The 15,805-nt window shown below is 41.6% G+C and overlaps 3 protein-coding genes across 3 annotated transcripts; 2 read left to right on the plus strand and 1 right to left on the minus strand.

The window, feature by feature from the left end:
* Window positions 1–307: 307 nt before the first annotated feature.
* On the minus strand, window positions 308–916 carry LOC138906099 (uncharacterized). The gene has a single exon (XM_070194622.1). It carries the CDS (start codon window positions 914–916, stop codon window positions 308–310), a length of 609 nt encoding a protein of 202 aa, XP_070050723.1.
* Window positions 917–3,245: 2,329 nt separating this feature from the next.
* LOC104090265 (peptidyl-prolyl cis-trans isomerase CYP22) lies at window positions 3,246–7,553 on the plus strand. Its single transcript, XM_009595328.4, has 7 exons — window positions 3,246–3,553; window positions 3,883–3,906; window positions 4,053–4,140; window positions 5,480–5,572; window positions 6,102–6,134; window positions 6,460–6,516; window positions 7,101–7,553. The coding sequence occupies exons 1-7, from the start codon at window positions 3,387–3,389 to the stop codon at window positions 7,209–7,211; spliced, it is 573 nt and encodes a 190-aa protein (XP_009593623.1). The 5' UTR covers window positions 3,246–3,386; the 3' UTR covers window positions 7,212–7,553.
* Window positions 7,554–10,115: 2,562 nt separating this feature from the next.
* LOC138906106 (uncharacterized) lies at window positions 10,116–10,868 on the plus strand. Its single transcript, XM_070194631.1, has one exon. It carries the CDS (start codon window positions 10,116–10,118, stop codon window positions 10,866–10,868), a length of 753 nt encoding a protein of 250 aa, XP_070050732.1.
* The last annotated feature ends 4,937 nt before the right edge of the window (window positions 10,869–15,805 follow it).

Genomic DNA, 15,805 nt, shown 5'->3' on the forward strand with positions numbered 1-15,805 from the left:
TCCGACGACTCCTCCCCTTTGTCATCTTCGTTTGATTCGGGAGCAGGCGTCAGTTCCTGTAATTGCTATGCTGCGTGTTCTTTCCCTTTACTGCTGGAAACCGAGATCGCCTTCATATCCCTTACCGCCTATTGATCTCCTCTTATTTGTTTGATTCCCTATAGAGTTGGGAATTTTAGAAGGTGGTGATATGTTGATGGTACGACCTTCATAGTTTGCCAAGAATTATGTTGTAGCTCATGTCATCGTCTACTACTTAAAATAAGGTAGTCTTCATGACCCATTCGGCGTTCGTGGGCAGTATGATCTACCCTCGGGTTGTCACACTTTCCAAGTTGAACCTGACGAGGAGTTTTATTGCCGGAACGATGCTTCCAGTTAGCTTAGCTTGTTCCAACACTCTCCATTGAATGATGTTGACTGAACTTCTTGGGTCAACCAAAACACATTTGATCTTGAAATCTAAAACGTTAAGAGAAAGTACTAGGGAATAGTTGTGTGGCAGTAAAAGTCCATCAGCGTCCTCTTCTGTGAAGGTGATGTCGTCCTCGGCGACTTCCCACCGTCTCTTGCTATGAGTCACCGACACATTTGTATTTTTTGCCGCCAAAAAGGTTACAATGTTGATCTCGGTCCCCCCAAAAATCATGTTGATAGTTAGTCGAGGAGGGTATTCCCCTATATTCGAGGGCTCTGCGTTGTTTTGGCTGCGACCATAATTATTCTTAGCCCAGTCGCTTAAGAATTCCCTGAGATGGCCATTCTTTAACAATGTTGCCACCTCCTCGTGCAGATGTCGGCAGTCCCCAGTCTGATGGCCATTAGTCCCATGATATTCACACCATAAATTAAGATCCCTCTGGCTGGAATCAGATCTCATTGGCCTCGGGAACCACGCTTCCTTGATGTTTCTCATTGCCGAGACCAACACTACTATGCTGACATTGAAATTATACTCCGACAACCTGGGATAGGTGGAATCATGGGAACCCGATACCTCTTTGTCTTGCCATGACCTATTATTCCGGCCGCGGTCAGTTCTTCTATCGGGAGCGAACCTATCCGCTAACCAGAACCCTCTGCCGCATCCTTCGGCCTTTTCGTAGGGCAAAAATCGGCCCTTAGAAGATCGTCGATTTGCATCACAATCATCCTTCGATTTATCCCTATTTTTTTCCCGATCCCGAACCTTAGTTGATGCCGGAAACCTGAGCTGGTCATCTTATATTCTTATCTTTGATTCGTAACGGTTATGGACATCCGCCCATGTAGTTGATTGGAACTCGAGCTGGATTTCTTTAAGTTTTCGGGAGGCGTCGGAGCTCCTCGGGTTCAACCCTTTAGTAAATGACTGAGCTACCCATTCATCTGACACGGCCGGTAGAAACATCCTTTCTTTATGAATCTTGGTCATGAACTCACGCAACAACTCGAACTCTTTTTGCAAAATTCTGAATATGTCCGCCTTCTAGACCTGGACCTTCTTGGCCTGGTATGGGCCTTGATGAAATATTCTGCGAGCATCTCAAAGGAATCTATTGAGTGTTGGGGTAAGAGTGAGTACCACGTCAGGGCCCTCTTCGTAAGGGTTTCTCCGAACTTCTTCAGCAGGATCGACTCAATCTCATCTTGATCCAAGTCGTTTCCTTTCACCATCGTTGTATATGTGGTGATATGCTCCTGAAGGTCCGAAGTCCCATCATATTTCGGTATATCTGGCATTTTGAACCGCTTTAGAATTAACTCTGCTGCTGCGCTCGGTTTGAACATCAATTGGGTGTATTTCTATGAGTCCGGGCCCTTCAGCACTGATGGTGCGCCCAAAATTTGGTCCTTTCGAGCGTTTCTTTCCCTCATAAACCGCATAAGCTTGGTTTTGAAGAGATAATTACTATTGTTGTTACCAGATCCGTTGCTGATACCCCCGACCCCGTCTAAGCCGACCTCACCCCTCGGGGTATTTTTATCAACCCTTTGCACTGTTTGATTTGCGGGAGCACCGAGAGGAACTGGGCCTCTTCCATTCGCATTGTTGGAAGCACCTGACAACGCTTGTTTTAGTTCTGTCATGGTCTAGTCTTGCCATGAGAGATGACCCATGATGGCCTTTTGCTGTTCTCTCAAGATCCTCACCGTTTTCGCAACGTGCTCATCTTCAGCATCATCAGGAGTCGTCTCCCGTACGTGTCAGGGATATCACCCGCCATGGACCGGGGTTCCACGTCCTCCTTGTTGTGAGTGTCACTAATCGAATCCTCATGTTGAGGTAGATTCTCTTGTGCCTTAACGTTATGTGTGATGTTGACATCATTAGCTGACATCCCCCCCCTCCCCCGATTTTTGCTACGATACAAAAAATCAAACATGCTAGTAATAGATGTAGGGATCAACTCAATTACGCAGTTGTCTAAGCCCCACGGTGGGCACCAAACTATTTATTCGTAAAATGGTATAGTTAAATTTATAGCGTGGTTTATAGACAAGCGAATCGATTTGATCCCAAAATGATAAATAAATTAAATAAAATGCCATACTTAACGTTGAAATCAAGATAAAATAACAGACAACTTGGTTCAATAACGTTAGACAGAAAATAAAGTATTATTCAACTTGGAATATTGTGTAGCATAAGTTTGTTAGAATTTTCGCGTGTTACAATGGTTGTTGAAGCCACTATTTATAGCTATACCTAGGGAACAAGGTCCTAGGATCAAGCCCTTCTTAAATGACAATAATGGAGGTTATTGATGGATATGTAAGGGTAGGTCATGAATGCCAAAATTCTCTGCAACGACTGTGTTATTTAATACTGAGAAATATTTTTCATTAAATGTCATGTGGTGACAAACATTCATTTGATTCTGTTGACTGTGTTCCCTTCGGGATCTTCCCGGTGCCAACTGAAGCTGTTGTCTTCGAACCCGGTTTCTACTCGCTTCATCTTCCATCTGTCTCCAGTTCCATATGTCACGCTATCATACAATCATTTAATATAAAATGATTTTTCCCTATACAATTATTTTATGGTAGATAGCAAGTGAAATAAAAATACACATATTAACAATATATCGATAAAAGCACCTGAAATAGCTACAGTAGTGAAAAGGGGCATGTTTTCGTAAAATAAAAATAAAATTTTTCTTTTAATTAAAACCAGATCATGGTAAATGATAGTACTCCATAACAGGATATTTATTGTAGTAATTTTAATTTAAACATCAAAATAGGTTTTAATTTTCACAGTCCTCGCGTAAGGAATAAGGATTTGAAAAACTCCCTTTTTGTTGTGCAAACCCGAAGAAGGAAACATTGGCTACTGGAAAACTCCCAAGAGCAGCAGCAGAGCCAATTCTTCCGCTAATCGCAGCTTTTGTACTTCCAAAAAAATGGCGTCGGGCGGCGTGGGAGGAGGAGTGGTGGAGTGGCACCTAAGGCCACAAGTACAAAAGAACCCAGTTGTGTTTTTTGACATAACCATCGGCAACATCCCTGCTGGTCGCATCAAGATGGAGCTCTTCGCCGATATAGCTCCCAAAACTGCTGAGAATTTCAGGTTTAAACCCCTCTCAAAAAGAAATGAATTTAAACTATGTTAACAGGGATAATATTTCATACTCCTTTGTAGGTCTCTACCCTCGTCTCATTAGAGGCTAACACTTACAAGTGAACCCCCTTGTTTACTTGCATTTAAGTGTGTAAAATTTAATCAAACGGAATAATTAACGGAAGGTGTTCGGTAGTTAGTGATATTGATATATAAGCTTAATCCCTTGCAGATTTGTTGTAATTTGGGCAGTTGCTCATGTCTAACTTGGGAGTTCAAGATTAACTTTATTGACTACTAAGTTCTATTCTAAAGTTGTTTTAATTGCTTCATTGCAGGCAACTGTGCACTGGAGAATTCAGGTCAGTTTGTCAAATTTTGTTCATTCCCTTTTGGTTGTATATGATGCTAACTCTTGGTTTGTGAAAGAATTATTGGGGATTATATTACTACTTCCTAGTGGCTTTTGCTTATGTTGTCGTACTCATCTTCAAATTTGGTTTTGCAGGAAAGCAGGAGTACCACAAGGTTTCAAGAATTGTCAGTTTCATAGGGTGATTAAGGACTTCATGATTCAAGGTGGTGATTTCCTAAAGGTTGCTTTCTTTAGCTTTAGCCTTGTACTAGGTTTTTATATTGAGATCTGTTTTGTAATGAAGATTTCCAGTTCCATAGGAACTGGGGTGATTGACGACTTTATGAGGGGCTTTTCTCTGTCTGTGTGAGACCCTAACTATGTGCTTCTTTGGTTGAAAAGTGTGTGTTAACACCTGTTTGACATATTTTATAATTTCTCTGAGCACCTTGGTTTATATGCATCTGTCTCCCATAATTATTGGCGTGAGCATCCCTTGCCCCTTCATCATTGCCCCATCATCTGTCAGTGAAAATGAGCATAGAGTTCTTTGTCAAGTATTACATTCTGAATGCAACCTTCCCTCGCTTAGTTTTCCTTGATTGCTTCATGTGAATCATACAGGTATATTAACTTTTGCAAAGAAGATGGCAGTGCAGCCTAAATGATGGCAAACTATAGACTACTGATTCAAATCTTCCGCAGTGTTGTAAAAGATCTGTATGAACTTTCTTCATGATAGACCCTCCATCACATATGAAAACGCATAAAGTGTGCTCCCATTTTTTGATAAATGAAATGTCACCAATTTCCAAAGTACTCCTTGTTCTTTCTTAAAATGATACACCTCCTGAGATGTCCCCTGTTCCTCCAGAAGGGTTGCTACCCCAAATGCCAGCATATATTTCTTGCTAATCCTCCCAATTAAATTTCTAATATGCATTTAATGATTGCACATATGTAAGAATATTAAGAAAATGCTTTCTTTTTCGGAGTTTGACTTCGTCAGTTTAATTTTCATTAAATTCTTTCTAAGGATACGCTTTATTTAACCTTTCTATGTGTTTGCTTTCTTCTCTGTAAAAGAGAAGTTATTTGCTTTGCTTGAGATTAGAAATCATGTGATGTAGAGTTAATCTCTCTAAGTCATGATGCCCTTCAGCTTTCTGATTAAAAGAGTTGATTCTTCACTTTAACCCTTCATCCCCCAAGAAAAAGAAAATAAATGAATAGAGAACTTACCCCTTCATCCTTAATGCTGTGTATGCTGTTGAACTCTAAAGTTTCCAATGAATCAAAGATTACGTATGCTGATAAGTTCTTTTGTTCACAATCAGTATTGGATATGTAGTCTGCTCCAATTTTTTGATTACTCAAAGGTGTAAATACCAGATGATTGTCAAAGTAGGAGTCCAATTCTGCATATGAATCAGCAAACTATGAATTACATCTTGGACTGATAATAGTTCCTAATTATTCAGAGGTTACATATTAAGTTGTCAACTGGTTTTACTTCTGATACATTAGCGTTATTCTTAATCTATCTTAACATTGTCTAATTCTTTCTTTTTTTCCTACAGGGAGATGGTAGTGGATGTGTTTCCATATATGGAAGCAAGTTTGAGGATGAAAACTTTATTGCCAAGCACACTGGTCCTGGCCTATTGTCAATGGTATCTGTTCATTTCATGTGTCTCTTTCTTGCTAATGGGAATCACAATTTGTTCTTTTTAATAATTAATATGACAATCTGTGTAATTATTTTCTACTGAATTGTAAGCTTTTTCTTTCATTCATCTAATTTCCACGTGAGTAACCTGATGTAATAGCTTTTCATGTAAATGGTTACAATATATACTAATTAGGGCATATTATAGTATGGAGAACCTCATATACAAAAAGAAGCTATATGACTCTAATCACTTCCAAAAACAATCACTCCTTGGTGTCTCAGATTCCATGCACCAGAGCGAGGTAGAATTAAATTTTACCTTGGATATATCAGGATTGTGTATTTGATGGCATAGACACTGATATGTAATGAATATGTTTGGTTTCATTACCTTCGTATTAGAGTTTTTGTATGCAATTATATCAATTTAAATTACTTGAAGAATGTTTAATCAACCGTGTAAAATTTGATTCTTCAAGCGCATCCATACCTTCTATTTTGACGTAAATTGTGAAATCCTTATTTTGCAGGCAAATAGTGGACCAAATACTAATGGATGTCAGGTAAGTCATAAAGATCATTCCTGTTATCAATGTACTCGCCCTTAATTAAGTTTTAAGTTGTAAAATGACACTGGGCACACAAACTAGATCCTGATCTGGCATAAACGAAAAACAAGAACACCGTATAACCAAGACAGGATTTGGATTATGCTAGCATATTTGTGAAGTCAATGATCTCTAAGGTTGCTTCATAAAGTGGAATCCTTTCATTATGATGCGCGCACACACAGACACACACACCATAATCCACCTTATCTGGGGAAAAAAGTGGATTAGATCTGAACAAAGCCCCTATGATTCTGATTCTATTGTTTGCTCCATGCAGTTCTTTGTCACATGTGCAAAGTGCGACTGGCTTGACAACAAGCATGTTGTTTTTGGGGTATGCTTTGCTTTTGCGTTAGCTTGTTGCATTTTTTGTTTATCCACGTTTCATATTCAAGGTCTCAGTTCAATTTGTTTTGAATCAACATCCTTGATTTGGTCCATATTGTCTTCTAGAGAACTCATTGATAGATTACCTGTCATCAGTGGTGGAGCCACCTTTACCAAAGGGGTATTCAACTGAATCCCCTTTGCCAAAAATTGCACTGTGTATATATAGGTGAAAGATCTTTTTACGTGTACATGTATAAATGTTGAGTCCCCTAGGCACAAGAGCCTTTTTTTAAAATCTCCGTAATGTTTCATGTGTACTAATGTTTCATGTGTATATGTATAAATTTACGCGTACTAATGTTTCATGTGTCATCACTCATCAGATATCGTTATGGTTTACATAAATTATATCCAATTCACTCTAATATTTGATAAAAGTATACTCTGATAAATAAATATCCAGCTATGAGCTTTTCCATTGTGTCAACCATTTGGTAATTGATTTTCATCTAAAAATAAGAAACTTCTTATTGAGTTCTTTTCCGTTCTTATGTCATAGATTTATTTGTTTTTCTGCTTTCTTTACAGCGGGTTCTTGGAGATGGTCTTTTAGTGGCCAGAAAGATTGAGAATGTGGCTGTTGGAGCTAACAACAAACCGAAGCTGGCATGCATGATTGCTGAATGTGGGGAGATGTAACTGGTGAAGACGAAATATACACATAGTGATTTGGTCTATTGACATAAGGTTTCAGCAAATGAAAGCACTCATCTGTACCTGGTTGCATTTCCTTGGCTTAGTCTAGAAGGCCTGTTAAGTTGATTCATGAGCTCTTAATGAGTTTTTTTGACAATAGACAGTAGGCTCCCCCCCCCCCCCCCTCACTGGGTGATAATTTAGAGTCTCAAAAGCTTTTTTGCTTGAGTTTGAGTTGGTCTATGATTTGAGTGGGGAAATTAGTTTCCACCTCATCCAAGTTGCAGTATATTTCTTATCCTCCTGTTTGTTCCTCAGTTTCTTTAACATATCTTTTTCTTGTTTCATTTGGAATTGGGGTTCTAAGATGGATAACTTGGCTTCTTTTCATGAAGTACTACAACAACATACCCATTATATTTCACATATAGGGTATGGGGAGGTTAGTGTGTACTTAGATCTTACCCTTACCTAGTGAAGGTGGGGAGGCTGTTTCCAATAGACTATGTGACTGGTTGTGATTAAAGGTTCTCCCATCAGAATATAATGCATTCTCAGATTCGTAAGGAACAAGCAATAAACACTGGATTGTGTCTTTCCTAGGTCAAAGTCCATTCGATGATTTTTAGTAAGATACAAAAAGACCCAATTTATGGTGCTGCTATTTTGTGAATCCTCTAGACTCTAGTGATCATTGTATGGGTCAAAAATTACCTTTGATATGATCAAAGCGTATTAGCAGTAAGAAAGCCGCCCTCATGGGTTGTCACGTGTTACTAGTACGACTTTGATAAATGCTTGTCCAAGGTCGAAGTGGTCTCGAAAACAGCGAAGGGCGGAGCTGATGAAGCTATTGAAGATCAAGCTCGAAGAGTCGGCGAGGATCAGGGTCGAGGTTGAGCACTCACCGTAGACAGAGTGAATAACAACTAGTTTTAGGATAAGACATTCGAAGAGAATATTCAATGGATATTCTCTATACCTGCACTATTAGGTTTTTGTTTTTAGATATATGTTCCCTATAAATAGAAAAAGATACAAGGATAGGGGTATAAGATATTCACTTGTAAGAAAACACATCGACTTTATATAGAGAATCTGGCTTTATTGCAAACACACAAAAAATACTTTTTTACTAAGATTCTTGCCTAACTTTTTCACTTGATCCAAGAACAACGTGAATATTTGAAAGCTCATCAATCATTCATCATTGTCAGAAGGAATATCCACAGATCTTACCCCTTTTCGGGTGACACATGTTCTTATTTACTTAAATGCCATTCATTGCTATTTATTGTTATTTAATGCTATTCTCCTCCTTTTGAGTCATTGAATATTGTTAGTGTTGTCTACATTTATTGCCATTCGGATAATATACATATTATCTTACTAAAAAATCAGCTAACTTGTCTTTTGGATATTAATATTTGCTAAGATTAACTCTATTTTATTAAATCTAATTGGTTGAGCCCAGATCTAAATTTTGGGTTGAACAATTTGGTGCCGTATGTGGGGACTTCTTAGCTAATCTTTTAGTTTTCTTTAGATCTACAACTCACGTGAGTTGCTAACCTATCAAACCACAAGTTTTTTTTTCTTTCTCTGCATATACGGAAATTTACATGGCAGGTAGCCAAGGAGACAAGACTAAAGTGACAGGTGACATCCCAGACAACCTCATGAATGCTATCAACGAGAGCTATGAAACACTGGGCGATGACGTGACACCCATGCCTCCCTAAAGCGCGAGAGGTCGCCTGCCCCCATTGTAGCACAACAAAACCACACGTAAAAGGGGCCTCCACGTCCACAGGAGAACGGACGCCACCGGCAATGAAAAAGCTCCTCGAAGTTGACCGACACATTAGTAAGCGTGCTCAACAAGCAAGTTCCGTGCACGATCATAGAGACCGCAAGAGCTCATACGGTACAACGAGTAGAGTACAGGGCGATCAACCAAACCCTCCAACGCCAGGTATAACTCACAATGCTACTAACAGTACAGGTGACGGTGTCCTCGCCGCTGTTCTGAAATGGAGAATGAGAACAAAACGCTCAGATATCAAATGAAAGAGCACCAAGAACGAGTCGACAAGATACCGGGCGCCCCTAAGCTACTGCCAAAGAGGGATGCCGGCATGTTCGTAGAGCAGCCGTATAGCGAGGAAGCAGCCCCACATGCCATACCAAAGACCTTCAAAATGCCACCATATCTCAGGATATATGACGGAACAACCGGCCCCAAAGATCACGTGACTCATTACGTCATCGTCGTGAAGGGCAACGATCTCACCAAGGAACATGTGTCCTCTATTTTGCTAAAGATAATGCGAAACCCTCACGGGAGGGGCATTAACATGGTATTCACAGTTGCCAGCCCGCTCCATAGAAACCTTTGAAGAAATGGCCGATAAGTTCGTGACGGCGCATGCTGGGGCCAAGAAAGCCGAAACGAGAGTAAACGACATCTTCGCTATCAAGCAACCCCTAGGAGAGGGACTTCCTCGCTCGATTCCATAGGGTAAGGATGACCTTACCAAATGTTTTCGAAGGGATGACAGTCGTAGCCTTTCAGAACGGGTTGAGTAGAGAGGGTTCAAGAGCAACTAGAAAATTACTGAGCCAGTTGATGAAGTACCCTCCAACCACTTGGGAAGAAATACATAATGCTTATTGTGCCGAAGTCCGAGCAGATGATGATGACCTTAACGGACCAACTCGACGGTTCGTCTCGGCACAAGCCGAGCCCAGGAAGGAACAAAGAGATAACATCAGGAGGGATCACCTAGTCTCACAGCCAAACAAGGAACTACATCAGCCTTATGTCAGGGCCCCGCCTCTCCTCCTTTTCGCTATGATGATGGCCCATCTAGGCCGAGGACGGAGACTCACAGGAACGAGAGAGGTATGCCTCCTTTGTTATCAGCTGATAATTTTTGTGTATCACCTACAGAAATAGTCTACGCCCTGGAGAAACTCGGAACGAAAGTGAAGTGGCTACCAAATATGAGGTCCGAACCGAATACTAGAAAATCCGACGCCCTCTGCAAATTCCATCAGGAATGCGGACACAAGACAAAAGACTGCATCCCCATTAGGCAAGAAGTTGTGAACATGTTGGAGCAAGGACACCTCAAAGAGCTGCTGAGCGACAAGGGGAGGAACAATTTCGCCAGAGGCCGTGAACGTCAAGGTTCGCCGAAGCCGCCCTCACCAGCTCGTACCATCAACATGATCATCGGCGGTAGCAACGATGCCTCCATCAACAACGTCAAGTTCACTGCCACTCACAAGCCCAAAAGATCGATCACCCACGAACGGTATGACATACTCGAAGAAAGTATCATCTTCGACGAGTCAGATGCTGACGGTTTGACTTTCCCTCACAACGATGCTCTCGTCATTACTTTACGAATTTTAGATACCCATGTTAAACATATCATGGTGGACGATGGAAGTGGAGCATGCATTATCCATCCCCTCGTCCTCGTCCAGATGAGACTCGAGGAGATGATAGTGCCATGCTGCATCACACTAACCGATTTTAATAATGCAATTGAATGGACCTTGGGAGAAATTACACTCCCCGTCCTCGCTAGTAGCATAACTCTGGAGACAACGTTCCACATCATGGAAAGGCTACCGCATACAATGCCATAGTAGGACGACTATGGATACATCCCATGAGAGCCGTCCCCTCCAGCTTATACCAAATGATCAAGTTCCCAACAGCTTAGGGAATATTCAGCATACGCGGGGAACAACGCACGTCCCGGGAATGCTACCGCATCGCCATGGATGGCTCGACGACCCAACAAAGGAAAGATAAGGAAAAATAAGCATAGCAATCAACATGATCGAGGTCGACACAAGAAGAGATCATGGACGTCATCACGGACCCTAAAACGGTCGAAGCCGCATAATCAATTATAAAAGGCCTCGACCTCGTTCAATTAGACCCTAGTGATTTCGGCAAAAAGGCCTACATCGGCTGCAAGCTCCGAGAACCAGGTAAATTTAGTTAATTTTTAATATCTAACACAGATTTGTTTGCCTTCAGCCATGCAGATATGCCAGCATCCCCAAGGAGATCGCCACACACAAGTTGAACGTCGACCCATTCTATCCCCCCCGTAAGGCAGGTTAGACGAAAGTTTAACCCCACCATTAATGATGCCATCCACGAGGAGGTAGAAAAGTTACTAGAAAATGGCTCCATCAAGGAGTCGAAATATCCTAAGTGGATAGCCAAAGTGGTGATGGTCAAAAAGAAAAATGGGAAATGGAGGATGTGTGTAGATACTTCACAAACTTGAACAAAGCATGCCCGAAAGACTCATTCCCATTGCCACATATTGACCAACTCATCAACGCAACAGCCGGGCATGAGCTACTGATTTCTTGGACGCATACTCAGGCTATAACCAGATACTCATGGAAGAAGAGGGCGAGGAGAAAACCACGATCATCACCCACTAAGGAACATATTGTTATAGGGTCATGCCGTTCGGGTTGAAAAACACAGGAGCCACCTATCAGAGATTGGTCACAAGAATGTTCAAAGACCAACTCGGTAAGACCATGGAGGTATATTTCGACGATATGCTGGTCAAATCCGTAAGGGCGGAGGATCATATTGACCACTTGAGGGAAGCTTTCGACATACTTAGACGATACAGGATGAAACTAAACCTAGAGAAATGCGCATTTGGCGTAGCCTCGGGGAAGTTTTTGGGTTTCTTAGTGTCACAATGAGGGATCAAAGTCAACCCAGACCAAATCAAAGCTATCGTAGGGATACCTGAGCAGCTGACTACTAAGAAACAGATCCAAAGATTGAATGTCGAATCGCCGCCCTATCGAGGTTTATCTTGCGGTTATCCGATAGATGTCACAGATTTTTCAGCATGCTCAAAAAGGATAACGGCCTCGAGTGGATGTCCAACTCTGTACAATATCTGCGAGAACTAAAGGCGTATATGTCCTCACCACTTCTGCTCTCGAAGCCCGAACCCGGAGAACACCTTCTCGTCTACCTCACCGTCTACGAAGTGGCAGTAAGTGCGATCCTTGTATGAGAAAGTAAATGTACGCAATCTCCCATTTATTATATTAGTACAACACTCGTCGACGCCGAGACGAGGTGCCCACACCTAGTAAAACTGGCCCTGACACTGGTCGTAGCTTCACGAAAGCTTAGACCCTATTTCCACTGCCATCCAATCTCGGTCGTTACCACCTTTCCTTTAAGTAGCATTCTGCATAGACTCGAATTATCGGGGAGGCTGACCAAGTGGGCCATCGAGTTAAGCGAGCACGATATCACATATCAGCCTCGAATAACAATAAAGTCGCAAGTGCTCGCCGACCTCATCACTGACTTCAGCGCAAAGATAATTCCAGTGGTCGAGAAGTAGTTGATTTTTTTATTAAGTAGATGAGAAGTGAAAAATTATAGTAAAGTCAGGCGTAAACTAATGAAAGAGCAAATACGGTGAAATAAATACTCAAAACCATAAAGTGTCCACTAGCATGTTTCCAAGACCCGGTGTCACAAGTGTATGAGCAACTAGTAGAATATACAAAACACCTATGCTACTGTCTGAAATAAGATAGACAGAAAGTAAATACAAAAGAGAGACTGCGGGTGCCGCAGAACGAACTCAGAGAGCAGCTCACCACTATGCCTCAGGGTAATGGGGGTGCGCGCCTGAATGAATGCCAGATGCACCTGCCTCAGATCCTACACGATTAGTACAGAAGTGTAGTGTGAGTACATAAACAACATGTATCCAGTAAGTATCCAGTCTAACCTCGAGAAGTAGTGACGAGGGGTCGACATCGACACTTACTATGGGCCACAATTAAAATACAAAAATTCTAGATAGGCATGGAATATTTGAATAATAATAATAACCCAATAGCAAGCAGTGAATAAATGATTCTTTAACTGATAATCGATTTAAAAATCTCCAACTAACACGTACTAACTCCAACAAATTTCGGGCCTATAAATAAATTATAACCTCTTAAGTCATAAATATAATATCAAGTGTAATCGGGCTCCGAGCATTATCACGCACGATTTATGCCGAGGTCATATGACCCGATCCAGAATAATGTGTACACTGCCGAGGGTCGAACGACACGAACCATAGATGCATCTATTATACTGCCGAGGCGTTCGGCCTACTCCACAAGAAGAGAGATTACTCTACGAACATCCGATTTAAAAGCTATCACAAGGCTAATACACAAGGAAGCACAATGTCTATTGACTGTCAAGTAACCCGCCAAAACTCAAAGTAAGTGAAATTCAGTCTTTACGAATCCGTTATCAAGTTTCAATATAATTTAACCACTTAATTTAACAAGTAGAGTGCAAACAATACAAGTATTTCATGATTGGGTCCTAAAACTACCCGGACTTAAGCATGATTTTTAGCTACACACGGACTCTCGTTACCTCGTACGTACGTAGCGCCCACAATTAGAAGCAAATAGTAATTTAAAACACCTATGGGGTAAGTTCTCTCTTACAAGGTTAGGCAAGAGAACCTATGGGACAAGTTCTCTCTTACAAGGTTAGACAAGAGACTTATCTCGTCCCAAAGCTCATTTTTCGGCCCATAAATTCTCTCTAAGACCTCAACTTGGTGCCGAAAAATCCGTAGCTAGCCAAATATTATATAAATTAATCAATATACACTCACAAGTTCACGATTTAGATATTAGAGTGATTACCCAACCCAAGTTGGAAGATTCTTAAAATTCACTCCCGGGCCCACGTGCCCAGATTCCGGAAATTTTTGAACATAAATGTTACCAATAACCTCACGAACACAAATATATAATTTCTACCCAATTCCATAATCATTTTCGTGGTTAAATCCCATTTTCATCAAAACCTAGGTTTTTTTTAACTAAACCCCCCATAATTTCTAATATTTATGTGTTAAGCATCTACCCAAAATGCATGTATTAGACTCATTTTGTATAGAAATTACTTACCTCAAAGTGCTAGGTGAAAATCCCTATTCAAAGAGCTCTAAACTCGTCCAACAAGTGAAAGAAATGAACCAAAAAGCCTAAGTGCCGATATTTTAAAAGACACTACCCAGGCGTCCCTTCTATGCGATCGCGGAAGAGGCCTCGCGAATGCGAAGGCTTGCCTGGCCTGGCCTACGCGAATGAGAGGGCTTCTTTGCGAATGCGAAGACCAACAACGGTCACCCAGCTCCAGCCTACCCTACGCAAATGCGTGCCTATTCACGCGAATGTGAAGGCCACATGTCCTAGACCTTCGCGAATGTGGACTGGCTGTCGCGAACGTGTAGCACAAATTCCCAGTCCCCCATTTTCCTCCTTCGCGAATGCGACCCCACCCACGCGATTGCGAAGAAGGAAACCAGAACCAGCAATGACAACATTTTGAACTTAGCTCCGGGCAGTCCAAAACTCACCCGAGCCACTCGGGACCCCGTCCAAATGCACCAACAAGTCCATAAACATAATACGGACCTGCTTGAACTCTCAAAACACGTAAAACATCATTAAAACTAAGAATCCCACCCCAAAACCAAATTGAACCAAATTATGAAATCCAAGCTTTCAACTTGCTCCGAATGCGCCGAATCATACTTAGACTACTCGGATTGACACCAACTTTTACGTGCAGGTCTTGAATAGCCATACGGAACTATTTATAGGTTCGAAATCCCAAACAGACATTGATAACACCAAAACCTACTCTGAACCAAACTTAAAGAACTTGAAAACCTTCAATGCTCCAACTTTCATCATTAGACGCCGAAGCGCTCTCGGGTCATCCGAAATCCGATCCGAACACACGCCAAAGTTCAAAATCATCATACGAACCTATATGGATCGTCAAATTCCGATTTCGAGGTCATTTTCTCAAAACGGTGACTCAAGTCAAACTTAATTATTTTAAGCCACTATTAAGGAACTAAGTGTTTTGATTTCAATCCGAACTCTTTCAAACCCGAACTAACCATCCTACAAGTCATAAAACAGTAGAAGCACATATGGGGAGTCTTAATTAGGGTAACGTGGATCTAGAAAGCAAAACGACCGATCGGGTCATTGCATTCTAATCCTATTAAACAAACGTTCGTCCTCGAACGGGTCTAGGATCATACATGGAGTGCTGAATAGGTGTGGGTATCTGCCCCACATGTCCTCCTCGGTCTTCCAAGTCGCCTCCTCGACTGGTTGGCCCCTCCACTGAACCTTTACCGCAAAAATCTACTTGGACCTCAACTGGCATACCTGCCTGTCAACAATGGCGACTGGCTCCTCCTCATAACCCAGGCTCTCATCTAGTTGAACCATGGTGTAGTCTAACACATGCAACCTGTCGGCATAATACTTCCGGAGCATAGACATGTGGAAAACCGGATGAACTCTGGGAGGAAAGCAAGCTCATAAACAACCTCCCTAACTCACCTCAACATCTCAAATGTGCCTATAAACCTTGGGCTCAACTTGCCCTTCTTCCCGAAACTCATGATTCCCTTCATCGGTGAGACTTTCAAGAGAACCTTTTCGCCCACCATAAATGATAAATCACACGC

Source organism: Nicotiana tomentosiformis, chromosome 1 (assembly GCF_000390325.3).
Source record: "Nicotiana tomentosiformis chromosome 1, ASM39032v3, whole genome shotgun sequence".
NCBI classification, from domain to species: Eukaryota; Viridiplantae; Streptophyta; class Magnoliopsida; order Solanales; family Solanaceae; genus Nicotiana; species Nicotiana tomentosiformis.